Here is a 13,722-nt window from a genome sequence, read left to right as displayed (position 1 = left end):
GTCCTCAGGTCGGTGGTCAGCGCCACGACGGTGCTGAGGTGGAACGGCGTCCAGCCGAACAAGCTCGGTATTGTTTACTACAACTACTACTCAAAGGAACTAGTCATAACTACTCACTTAGCTAGTGTAGTTGTGGTTGGTCACTCAGGAAAAGTTGCCCTCTAGGGTTTTAGAAGAGACTTGGAGGGAACATTAGTGGGATTGAACAAGGTTTTTTAAGATGTATCATTTGTGAAAATGAACTCATTCCATAAATCGTGGTAAGGAGTGATTGTTTTCGACAACTACTCCTCAAAGGAGGCTAATAGTTAGCTAATCTACAAGAGTTGTGGTTGCTTACTCGGGAAAACACTTCCCTCTAGTTTTGGAAGAGAACTGCAAGTCGGGCGATAAATGAATCAAGATGCCATCAAGCTACGTGACGCAGGGAACATTGGTCAGCCTCAAGAACTGTAATGTGCAACGAACCGGATCTGCGGTATCTAGTCCCAAAGCATGCGCCAGCAATTCTGTTAACATGGCCGACGAGCGGAAACTGTCTTAGACGATTTATTTCCGATAGCTTTCTGATATACCGCTTTCACGTCTTTCACCGGCGACAGCTCTATGCCAATGGAGAAGACTCCACCTTTGTTTCCTCGGGCCGGCCAACATTCCAGCATCTTCCTGAAGGCCTTCCGAAAGCTGTCGTCCAGAAAGGCGTAGAGAAACGGGTTGAGGCAGGAGTTGACGTAGCTCAGGCTGGTGATAAAGAACGTAATGTACAACAAAACGGATCGGTGGTATCTAGTCCCAAAGCATGTGCCTGGAAACATGGCCAACGAGCGGGAAATGTCTTGGACGATTTATTTCCGATAGCTTTCCGATAAACCGCTTCCACGTCTTTCACCGGCGACAGCTCTACGCCAATGGAGAAGACTCCACCTTTGTTTCCTCAGGCCGACCGACATTCCAGCATCTTCCTGAAGGCCTTCCGAAAGCTGTCGTCCAGGAAGGCGTAGAGAAAAGGGTTGTGGCAGGAGTTGGCGTAGCTCAGCCTGGTGATAAAGTAGGAGATCCCGATGAGCAGCGGCGTGGTCCTCAGGTCGGTGGTCAGCGCCACGACGGTGCTGAGGTGGAACGGCGTCCAGCCGAACAAGCTCGGTATTGTTTACTACAACTACTACTCAAAGGAACTAGTCATAACTACTCACTTAGCTAGTGTAGTTGTGGTTGGTCACTCAGGAAAAGTTGCCCTCTAGGGTTTTAGAAGAGACTTGGAGGGAACATTAGTGGGATTGAACAAGGTTTTTTAAGATGTATCATTTGTGAAAATGAACTCATTCCATAAATCGTGGTAAGGAGTGATTGTTTTCGACAACTACTCCTCAAAGGAGGCTAATAGTTAGCTAATCTACAAGAGTTGTGGTTGCTTACTCGGGAAAACACTTCCCTCTAGTTTTGGAAGAGAACTGCAAGTCGGGCGATAAATGAATCAAGATGCCATCAAGCTACGTGACGCAGGGAACATTGGTCAGCCTCAAGAACTGTAATGTGCAACGAACCGGATCTGCGGTATCTAGTCCCAAAGCATGCGCCAGCAATTCTGTTAACATGGCCGACGAGCGGAAACTGTCTTAGACGATTTATTTCCGATAGCTTTCTGATATACCGCTTTCACGTCTTTCACCGGCGACAGCTCTATGCCAATGGAGAAGACTCCACCTTTGTTTCCTCGGGCCGGCCAACATTCCAGCATCTTCCTGAAGGCCTTCCGAAAGCTGTCGTCCAGAAAGGCGTAGAGAAACGGGTTGAGGCAGGAGTTGACGTAGCTCAGGCTGGTGATAAAGAACGTAATGTACAACAAAACGGATCGGTGGTATCTAGTCCCAAAGCATGTGCCTGGAAACATGGCCAACGAGCGGGAAATGTCTTGGACGATTTATTTCCGATAGCTTTCCGATAAACCGCTTCCACGTCTTTCACCGGCGACAGCTCTACGCCAATGGAGAAGACTCCACCTTAGTTTCTTCAGGCTGGCCGACATTCCAGCATCTTCCTGAAGGCCTTCCGAAAGCTGTCGTCTAGGAAGGCGTAGAGAAAAGGGTTGAGACAAGAGTTGGCGTAGCTCAGGCTGGTGATAAAATAGGAGATCCCGATGAGCAGCGGCGTGGTCCTCAGGTCGGTGGTCAGCGCCACGATGGTGCTGAGGTGGAACGGCGTCCAGCAGAACAAGCAGACGGCCAGGACGATGAAGACCATGATGGTCACCTTTTTCTTGGCCTTGTCCAGTGCCTTGGCATTGCTGTTCAGTCGCATGTGCCTCAGCTTGTAGAGCATCACGGTGTACAAGATGCAGATGGTGGACACGGGGATGGCGAAGCCCAGAATGAGGGTGTAGATCCGGCTGGCTTTGAACCAGGAGCTCTCCGGGGCAGGGAAGCTGAGCACGCAGCTCTTCCTGCCGTCGCCGGGGTCGAGGTAGACGCCGGCGAAGATGCTGAACGGCATCACGATGAGGATGACCAGCACCCAGACGCAGAGGGAGACGATCTTGGCCGCCCGGTAGGTGCGGTACGGCATTCGCTTGGATCGGACGGTGGCCAGGACCACCAGGTAGCGGTCCACGCTCATCACGGTCAGGAAGTAGATGCTGGAGAAGATGTTGTAGTGGTCGATGCTCAGGATGACTTTGCACAGCACCTCGCCGAAGGGCCAGTAGTGCAGCAGGTGCTCGGCGATGTTGATGGGCAGCACCAGCGTGAAGAGGTCGTCGGCGATGGCCAGGTTGAGGATGAACATGTTGGTGACCGTCTTCATCTTGGGCGCTTTGAGGATGACGTAGATGACGGCCGTGTTGCCCGTCAGGCCCACGGCGCAGATGACCGAGTAGATGATGGGCAGGAGGACGTACAGGTCGGCGTAGAAGTAGAACTCGGCGGGAGGCGTGCAGTTCGTGCCGCTGCTGTTGCCCGAGGGGAGCGAGTGGAAGTCCACCGAGTCGTCGCACAGCGCCGGAGACGCTGCGCCGTGGTCTGACACGTTGTCCATGTTTGTTTGCGTTCCTAGGCAAACAGGCAGAAAGGTTTATGAGCACAATTCTCAATGGTGATGGACAATGAACTAACCCCTATTGTGTGTGTGTAGCTTTAATGCTAATTAGCTACATGCTAACATTTCTTTTTAACGCCATCCTACTGTAAGTTAGCAACACCAACATGGCTAGGTGAGCTACACACTAACTTTCTATTTTCCCACCACTTTAGGTTAGCAACAATGGCATATAAATGTAAGCTAAATGCTAGCATTACATTTTATATCCTACTACGTTATCAACAGTAGTATAACTATCTCGGCTACATGCAAACATTACATTTTAACTTCATCCTACTGTAAGTCGGCAACATTAACATAGCTATGTGAGCTACATGCTAACCTTACATTTTAACATCATGCTAGGTTAGCAACACTAGCATAGTTATGTGAAGTACATGTAAAACTTGCATTTTGATATCCTGCTAGGTTAGCAACAGTAGCATAACTATCTAAGCCACATTCTAACATTACATTTTCACTTCACCATACTGTAAGTTAGCAACAGTAGCATAACTATCTAAGCCACATTCTAACATTACATTTTCACTTCACCATACTGTAAGTTAGCAACAGTAGCATAGTTATGTGAGCTACATGTAAAACTTACATTTTAATATCCTGCTAGATTAGGAACAGTAGCATGACTATGTGAGCTACATGCTAACACTACATTTCAACATCATGTTAGGTTAGTAACAATAGCATAGTTATGTGAGGTACATGTAAAACTTACATTTTAATATTCTGCTAGGTTAGCAACCTTAACATGACTATCTCGGCTACATGCTAACATTACATTTTAATTTCATCCTACTGTAAGTTATCAACATTAACATAGCTATTTGAGCTACATGCTAACCATACATTTTAACATCATGCTAGGTTAGCAACAATAGCATAATTATGTGAGGTACATGTAAAACTTACATTTTAATATTCTGCTAGGTTAGCAACCTTAGCATTACTATCTCGGCTACATGCTAACGTTACATTTGAATTTCATCCTACTGTAAGTTATCAACATTAACATAGCAATGTGAGCTACATGCTAACATTGCGTTTTAAAATCATGCTAGGTTAGCAACACTAACAGTTATGTGAGGTACATGTAAAACTTACATTTCAATATCCTGCTAGATTAGCAACAGTAGCATGACTATGTGAGCTACATGCTAATACTACATTTTAACATCATGCTAGGTTAGCAACACTAGCATAGTTATGTGAGGTACATGTAAAACTTACATTTTAATATCATGCTAGGTTAGCAACAGTAGCATGACTATATGAGCTACATGCTAACACTACATTTTAACATCATGCTAGGTTAGCAACACTAACATAGTTAAGTGAGGTACATGTAAAACTTACATTTTAATATTCTGCTAGGTTAGCAACCTTAGCATTACTATCTCGGCTGCATGCTAACATTACATTTTAATTTCATCCTACTGTAAGTTATCAACATTAACATAGCTATGTGAGCTACATGCTAACCGTACATTTTAACATCATGCTAGGTTAGCAACACTAGCATAGTTATGTGAGGTACATGTAAAACTTACTTTTTAAAATCATGCTAGGTTAGCAACAGTAGCATGACTATGTGAGCTACATGCTAAGATTAGATTTTAAAATCATGCTAGGTTAGCAACAGTAGCATGACTATTTGAGCTACATGCTAAGATTACATTTTAACATCATGCTAGGTTAGCAACACAAATCCACCTATGTAAGCTACATGCTAATATTACATTTCAACATCAGGCTGAGTTAGCAACACTAGCATAGTTATGTGAGGTACATGTAAAACTTACATTTTAATATCATGCTAGGTTAGCAACTGTAGCATGATTATGTGAGCTACATGCTAACATTACATTTTAAAATCATGCTAGGTTAGCAACAGTAGCATGACTATGTGAGCTACATGCTAACACTACATTTTAACATCATGCCAGGTTAGCAACACTAGCATAGTTATGTGAGGTACATGTAAAACTTACATTTTAATATCATGCTAGGTTAGCAACAGTAGCATGACTATGTGAGCTACATGCCAACACTACATTTTAACATCATGCTAGGTTAGCAACACTAGCATAGTTAGGTGAGTTGCATGTAAAAAATTAGGATTTGAGTGGCTCTTTTCTTTTAGACATAGCAAACAAGTGAACTTGATGATAGTTTCTGGTCAGTACGGTGGTTATGAATAAATTACTTTTAGAACAAAGTTACTTTGGCATCTTTGGGGACCTTGGGATGGAACATCGGGGTTTTTTTCTTTTAGGTGTTACCAAAACAAAAGAACATGAAGGAAAATTATTAATAATCCTGACCGTCCGAGAGTTCCAGGAACAATACTCAGAGCCGTAAAAAAAAAAGATCGGTGTTCCATCCGAAAGATTCTTTGGAAGACTTTTTTACATTAAAATATGCTGACAATTTCAAGGAAAACAAACAGCTAGTGTTTTAAAATTAAGTGTTAAAAAAAAATATATATGTATGTATATATATGTATATATATATATACATATATGAAATATATATATATATATATATATATATATATATATATATATATATATATATATATATAGAAAAATTAATTGTATAAAAATTCAACGTATAAAAATCAGTGTGTAATAATTTAACATATACAAATTTAGTGTATAAAAAGTAAATGTATAAAAATCCAGAGAATAAAAATTCAACGTATAAAAAAATCAGTGTATAAAAATTCTACGTAAAAAAGTTGAGAGTATAACAATTTAACATTCAGTGTATAAACATTTTAAGTATTAAAATTCAGTGTATAAAAATTCAATGTATAAAAATTCAGGGTATAAAATCTCATGTGTACAAAAATTCAAAGCACACAAATTCAGAGAATAAAAATTCCACGTATAAAAGTTCAGTGAATAAAAATTTAACGTATAAAAATTCAGTGCACAAAAATTCAACCTATACAAATTCAGTGAATAAAAATTCAGTGCATAAAAATTCAACGTAGGAAAATTCAGATAATAAAAAACTCAACGTATAAACATTCAGTGTAGAAAAATTAATGTACAAAAATTCAGTGTATAAAAATTCAATGTATAAAAGTTCAGTGTATAACAATTTAACATATAACAATCCAGTGTATAAAAATTCAATGTATAAAAATTCAACGTATAAAAATTCTACAAATAAAAAAATGACGTATAAAAGTTCAGTGTATAACAATTTATCATATAAAAATTCAGTGTATAAGAATTCAGTGCATAAAAATTTCAACGTATACAAATTCAGTGAATAAAAATTCAGTGTATAAAAATTCAACGTAGGAAAATTCAGGAAATAAAAACTCAACGTATAAACATTCAGTGCATAAAAATTCAGTGTAGAAAAATTAATGTACAAAAATTCGGTGTAGAAAAATTCAATGTATAAAAGTTCAGTGTATAACAATTTAACATATAAAAATTCAGTGTATAAAATTGCAGTGTATAAACATTCAACGTATACAAATTCTATGTATAAAATTTCAGAGAATAAAAACTCAAAGTATTAATATTCAGTGTATAAAAATTAAATTTATGAAAATTCAGTGTATAAAAATTCAATTTATAGAAAAAATCAGTGTATAAAAATGAATGTGTATAAAAATTAATTTTCACACACTGAAATTTTATACGTTGAATTTCATATGTATAAAATGAATTTTTCAACCCAGAATTTTTATACGTTGAATTTTTATACACTGATTTTTTATAAACTGAATTGTTATATGTTAAATTGTTATACACTAAACTTTTATACATTGGATTTTTATACACTGAATTTTTGTACATTTAATTTTTAAAGACTGAATGTTAATACATTGAATTTTTATTCTCTGAATTTTTTACAATGCATTTATATGTTAAATTGTTGTACACTGAACTTTTATACGTAGAATTTTCATACACTGAATTTCTATACTTTGAATTTCTATTCTCTGAATTTTTTATACACTAAATTTTTATACGTTGAATATTTATACACTGTATTTTTATAGGTTGAATTTTTATACATTTAATTTTTTTATAAGTAAAATCTTTATACACTTAATTGTTTTATGTGGAATTTGGATTCTCTGAATTTATACACATTGAAATTAGACACACTGAATTTGTAACTTTTTTAAACGCTGAATTTTAAAACACACATTTTGCTAACACATTTTTTTCCCAATGAAATTGTGAAATTCCGTCACATAAATTCAGTGTCAAAAAAATAAAAAATAAAAAAAGCTTTCGTAACAAAGATGTAAACATCACACCGTCTGATTACCTGGAAGTCCGTGTCCCAAAATCCTAGCGCCAAGGTTTGATTTGTCGGCGGTGTAACATCTGGTGGAAAAAAAGAGAGTGCCGGAATTATTTTATTTAGTTTTGTCAACTTTATTCGTACGACAAATTGTGTCCCTCGATCTAACCTCGTTAGCATGTCCCAAATATTTAAAATCTTCAACATTTTCCAGGTTTATTATTTATTTACCGCTACCAGGCAACTAGGGCACTAATAACAAGCTTGAGTAGCGTTTATACAGCAGCAGCACCACTCGATTCTCTCTGTTGCAAGTTTTGTTGATTCTATGTTCATATGTTTGTGTGTGCTATGGCTATGTTTTTTTTTCCTCGGCCTCAGGCTGGACACCCCCCCTCCCCCTCCCTGGAGTACAGCCTTTGACTGAATATTTTTTTTACCAACTAGCGCGCAAATTGCTAGCTGGCTACTAATCGCGAGTTGGCAACTGGCATGCTAACTACTAGCTAGAACTAGAAAGTAATTGCTTTTCCACAACCAAGGCGCTAATCACGAGCTGGCAACTAGAACTTCAATCGCTAGCTGGAAACTAGACCACTAATCACGAGTTGGCAACTGGCATGCTAACTTCTAGCTGGCACAAAGGAAAGCTATTTGCTAACTGGCAACTTGAGAACTAATGTCGAAGTGGAAACTTACATGTTAATCGCTAGTTGGGAACTAACAGACAAATTGTTAGCCGGCTACAGAGAAAGTACTCCACAACTAGGGCGCTAATCACGAGCTGGCAACTGGCATGCTAACTACTAGCTAGAACTAGAAAGTAATTGCTACTCCACAACTAAGGTGCTAATCACGAGCTGTCTACTAAAACATTAATTGCTAGCTGGAAACTAGACCACTAATCGCGAGTTGGCAACCGGCATGCTAACTACTAGCTGGCAGAGTGTGTGCTAATGGCTAACTAGCAACTAGAGAACTAATGTTGAAGTGGAAACTTGCATGTTAATCACGAGTTGACAACTGATGTGCAAATAACTAGCTGACAACTAGCACCCAAATTGCTAGCTGGCTACAGGGGCACACCACTAATCGCAAGTTGGCAACTGGCATGCTAACTACTAGCTAGAACTAGAAAGTAATTGCTACTCCACAACTAGGGTGCTAATCATGAGCTAGAAACTAAAACATTAATTGCTAGCTGGAAACCAGACTACTAATCGCGAGTTGGCAACTGGAATGCTTACTTCTAGCTGGCAAAGGGTGTGCTAATGGCTAACTGGCAACTAAAGAACTGATGTCAAAGTGGCAACTTGCATGTTAATCGCTAGGTGGCAACTAATGTGCTAATCACTAGCTGACAACTAGCGCCCTAATTTCATAGCTGGCTACAGAGGCCCACCACCTATTGCGAGTTGGCAACTGGCATGCTAACTATTAGCTAGAACTAGAAAGCAATTGCTACTCCACAACAAGGGCGCTAATCACGAGCTGGCAACTAAAACTTTAATCGCTAACTGGAAACTAATCCACTATTCGCAAGTTGGCAACTGGCATGCTAACTACTAGCTTGCAAAGGGAGTGCTAATGGCTAACTGGCAACTGGAGATCTGATGTCAAAGTGGCAACTTGCATGTTAACCGCTAGTTGGCAACTAATGTGCTAATCACTAGCTGACAACTAGCAGCCAAATTGTTAGCTGGCTACGGAGGCACACCGCTAATCGCGAGTTGGCAACTGGCATGCTAACTACTAGCTAGAACCAGAAAGTAATTGCTACTCCACAACTAGGGCGCTAATCACGAGCTGGAAACTAAAACATTAATCGCTAACTGGAAACTAGACCACTAATCGCGAGTTGGCAACTGGTATGCTAACTACTAGCTGGCAAAGGGTGTGCTAATGCCTAGCTGGCAAATAGGGAAAAAAAAGCGGCGGCCCCAGGCGGCGGCAGTGGGTGCGTTTCTGATGTAATTAGACACATTTACTAGGATAATTCCGGAAAATCCCTTATCTGCTTATTGTGTTAATAGTATTTTAGTGAGATTATAAAGTCATACCTGAAAGTCGGATGGCTGCGGTGAACGCCAGTGTCTCTGAGTGAAGCCGAGGAGCCGAGATCCCGGCTGCCTTTTTGACAGCTACAGGAAGAGGTCGCATATTCCACTCAAGTCTCCGGTAAGAGCCGACTTAATGTCACAATTTTCCCAACCAAAAAAGTTGCTGGTTGACGTAGAGCAGGGGTGTCAAACTCAAATACAGAGTGGGCCAAAATTTAAAACCGAACAAAGCCGTGGGCCGAGGTTGAACATATTAACCTTTTAATAGGGACTCAAACAAGTTTTGCATTAAATATTGAACAAGCAAGGCTTATATAACTTTAGTGACATGCAAAATCCAGTTTCAAATAATTAATTAAAAAATATCAATGGCATATCTAATAAAATTTGAATAAAAATTGAATGCCTCTTTTCGGCGGTGGGGTTGAGGTGTACGGGGTTTGGTGGTAGCAGGGGTGTATATTGTAGCGTCCCGGAAGATATAGGGCTGCAAGGGGTTCTGGGTATTTGTTCTGTTGTGTTTATGTTGTGTTACGGTGCGGATGTTCTGCCGAAATGTGTCATTCTTGTTTGGTGTGGGTTCACAGTGTGGCGCATATTTGTAACAGTGTTAAAGTTGTTTATACGGCCACCCTCAGTGTGACCTGTATGGCTGTTGACCAAGTATGCATTGCATTCACTTGTGTGTGTGTGTGTATAAGCCGCATATATTATGTGACTGGGCCGGCACGCTGTTTGTATGGAGGAAAAGCGGACGTGGAGACAGGTTGTAGAGAACGCCAAAGGTAGTACCTTTAAAGCCCCACCCCAAATATTGTTGTCCCGGATGAAATTCGGCAGGGGCACTGAACTTCGGGAGTCTCCCGGGAAAATCGGGAGGGTTGGCAAGTAAGAGTATTAGCGGTGAATGTGGTGTTACAGCGGCGGGCCAGCTCTAATGTTAATTTGATATTGCCTCAAGGGCCAAGTGAAATTACACGGCGGGCCAGAGTTTGACACCCATGACGTAGAGAAACATGTTCGCTACACCGCTCTGTGTTAAAGCTTCACAACAAACAAAGAAACACCGGCTGTGTTTCGGTTGATAAAGGCAGCTGCAATCCACCGCTTAACACCAACAGCATTCTTCTTTGATGTATCCATTATTAATTGAAGAAATTGCAAAAGATTCAGCAACACAGATGTCCGTTGCGAAACCTCCGAGGGTCCTGTACCACCTGTTGAAGACTTCTGGATTCAAGTAAGAGACAAAAACGTTTGGGAACTGTTTTGTGAAATACTAATACCGAATAGAGTCATGGTTCTGGTTAAACCGGGTCTTGCCAGGAATAAAAACTCCGCCCAAACTATTCACGCCACGAGAAAATAATTACTGGTGATATAAAAAGAGGACACTTAATAAATAAACATTAGCAGACATATTAGCCCAGCACCACACACAGCTAAAAGTGGTCTCTTTTCATCGCATAATTACACAGTAATTTGGACATCTGTGTTGCTGAATCTTTTGCAATTTGTTCAAATAATAATGGAGACGTCAAAGAAGAATGCTGTTGGTGGAAAGCGGTGTATTGCAGCTGACTTTAGCACCGAAACACAGCCGGTGTTTCTTTGTTTGTTGTGAAGCTTTAACACAGAGCGGTCAAGCGAACATGTTTCTCTACGTCAACCAGCAAGTTTTTGGATGGGAAATTTGTGATATTAAGTCGGCTCTTACCGGAGACTTCAGTGGATTATGTGACTTCCTCCTGTAGCTGTCAAAAAGGAAGCTGTGATCTTGGCTCCTCGGCTTCTCTTGGAGACACTGGCGTTCACAGCAGCCATCCGACTTCCAGGTATGACTATAGAATCTCACTAAAATACTATTAACACAACACGCAGATAAGGGATTTTCCAGAATCATCCTAGTAAATAATGGGTAAATGGGTTGTACTTGTATAGCGCTTTTCTACCTTCAAGGTACTCAAAGCGCCTTGACACTACTTCCACATTTACCCATTCACACACTGATGGAGGGAGCTGCCATGCAAGGCGCTAACCAGCACCCATCAGGAGCAAGGGTGAAGTGTCTCGCTCAGGACACAACGGACGTGATGAGGTTGGTACTAGGTGGGGATTGAACCAGGGACCCTCGGGTTGTGCACGGCCACTCTCCCACTGCGCCACGCAATGTGTCTGATTACTTTTATAACGCTCCCACTGCCGCCACCCGGAGCCGTCGCTTTTTCTTTTCTTTTTTTTTTTTCAGAGCGGTCAAGCGAACATGGTTCCCGACCACATGTCAACCGGCAGGTTTCGGTGAGAAAATTGTGGTAATAAGTCGGTTCTTACCGTAGACATGAGCGGAGCTTGCGTCCTCCTGCAGCTGCGGACTCTCTTACCTCCTCCCACCGGAGACACTGGCGGTCACCACACCCGTGGCCACACCCCTCCGACTTTCAGGTACGAGTATATAATCTCAATAAAACACTAGTAACACAATACATATTTTTGTATTATTTGTTAAAGGGCAATTTAAATGTAAATGCTGAATGACTATATTTCTTTTTGTATTACAAAATTATTAGAAAAGGTAACTTAATTGAATGTAAAAAAATGTATGTTGGGCAAATAAGCTTTTTTGCTTCTGCCTGTTTCAGTCATGTTATTCATTTTTGAATCGTGATCCATGTTTGAATATGTTTTTGTTAGACTGAAAATTAACTGAAACTGAAAAACTGAACAATAAGCAGATAGGGGATTTTCCAGAATTATCCTAGTAAATGTGTCTAATAACATCTGAAAGTGAAGTGAATTATATATATTTAGCGCTTTTCTCTAGTGACTCAACGCGCTTTACATAGTGAAACCCAATGTCTAAGTTACATTTTTAAACCAGTGTGGGTGGCACTGGGAGCAGGTGGGTAAAGTGTCTTGCCCAAGGACACAACGGCAGTGACTAGGATGGCGGAAGCGGGAATCGAACCTGCAACCCTCAAGTTGCTGACACGGCCGCTCTACCAACCGAGCTCCCGCTGCCCTTCCTTGCCTTTTTTTTTTCTTCTATTTCTTCACTCTAACTTTCCTCATTCACAAATCTTTCATCCTCGCTCAAATTAAAGGGGAAATTGTCGCTTTCTCGGTCCGAATCGCTCTAGCTTCTGGTGGCCATGACTGTAAACAATGTTCAGATGTGAGGAGCTCCACAACCCGTGACGTCACGCGCACATCGTCCGCTACTTCCGGTACAGGCAAGGCTTTTTTATTAGCGACCAAAAGTTGCGAACTTTATCGTCGACGTTCTCTACTAAATCCTTTCAGCAAAAATATCGCAATATCGCGAAATGATCAAGTATGACACATAGAATGGACCTGCTATCCCCGTTTAAATGAGACAATCTAATTTCGTTAGGCCTTTAAAGTAAGAGTGAAGTGAATTATATTTATATAGCGCTTTTCTCTAGTGACTCAAAGCGCTTTACATAGTGAAACCCAATATCTAATTTACATTTAAACCAGTGTGGGTGGCACTGGGAGCAGGTGGATAAAGTGTCTTGCTCAAGGACACAACGGCAGTGACTAGGATGGCGGAAGCGGGAATCGAACCTGCAACCCTCAAGTTGCTGGCACGGCCACTCTACCAACCTAACATAATAGTGAGAGTCCAGTCCATAGTGGATCTAACATAATAGTATTTTAGACAAACACTAAAATACTAATATCGAATAGAGTCATGGTTCTGGTTAAACGGGGTTTTGCCAGGAAATAAAAACTCAACCCAAACTATTCACGCCACGATAAAATAATTACTGGCAATATAAAAAGAGGACTAAATAAAAATAACAGAAAGTGTGACAAGATGCCACTTAAACACAAAACATTCATCATCATCATCGTCCACGTCCTTTACCTTCAGGGATGAAAATGGCGTCAGGTTGAAATGTCACACATGACCTTGTTGCATGAAGGAAAAGTGGAGTACTTCTCCGCTCCTTCTCCTCCGCGCTCCGTCTCCCGCTCCCGTGTGCGCTCCGGCATCTGCTCGGGGTCTGTGCCGCCCCTTCTCGCTCTCTCTCTCTCTCTCTCTCTCTCCCCGTCTCACCCGCCCTGTGAGGCGACACCGGAGAAAGACCTTGTAAATAATACACGTTCAAATATGGAAATGGTCCATCCATCCATCTTATTCCGCCTATCCGAGGTCGGGTCGCGGGGTCGGCAGCCTAAGCAGGGAAGCCCAGACTCTCCTCTCCCCAGCTACTTCGTCCAGCTCTTCCCGGGGGAATCCCGAGGCGTTCCCAGGCCAGCCGGGAGACAT

The 13,722-nt window shown here is 41.2% G+C and overlaps 1 protein-coding gene across 1 annotated transcript; it reads right to left on the bottom strand.

The window, feature by feature from the left end:
* Positions 1–1,866: 1,866 nt before the first annotated feature.
* On the bottom strand, positions 1,867–13,446 carry npbwr2b (neuropeptides B/W receptor 2b). The gene is made up of 3 exons (XM_061902223.1): positions 13,318–13,446; positions 7,393–7,451; positions 1,867–3,044 (listed from the first exon to the last, which is right to left on the bottom strand). The coding sequence occupies exon 3, from the start codon at positions 3,028–3,030 to the stop codon at positions 2,011–2,013; it is 1,020 nt and encodes a 339-aa protein (XP_061758207.1). The 5' UTR covers positions 3,031–3,044; positions 7,393–7,451; positions 13,318–13,446; the 3' UTR covers positions 1,867–2,010.
* Positions 13,447–13,722: the final 276 nt, after the last annotated feature.

This window comes from Nerophis ophidion, linkage group LG06 (genome assembly GCF_033978795.1).
Source record: "Nerophis ophidion isolate RoL-2023_Sa linkage group LG06, RoL_Noph_v1.0, whole genome shotgun sequence".
NCBI lineage: Eukaryota > Metazoa > Chordata > Actinopteri > Syngnathiformes > Syngnathidae > Nerophis > Nerophis ophidion.
The sequence above is the reverse complement of the archived record's forward strand: the minus strand, read 5'-3'. Positions and strand labels throughout refer to the sequence as shown.

Coding starts and splice junctions, on each gene's coding strand:
- npbwr2b (XM_061902223.1), bottom strand. CDS start 3,030: ATGGACAACGTGTCAGACCACGGCGCAGCGTCTCCGGCGCTGTGCGAC.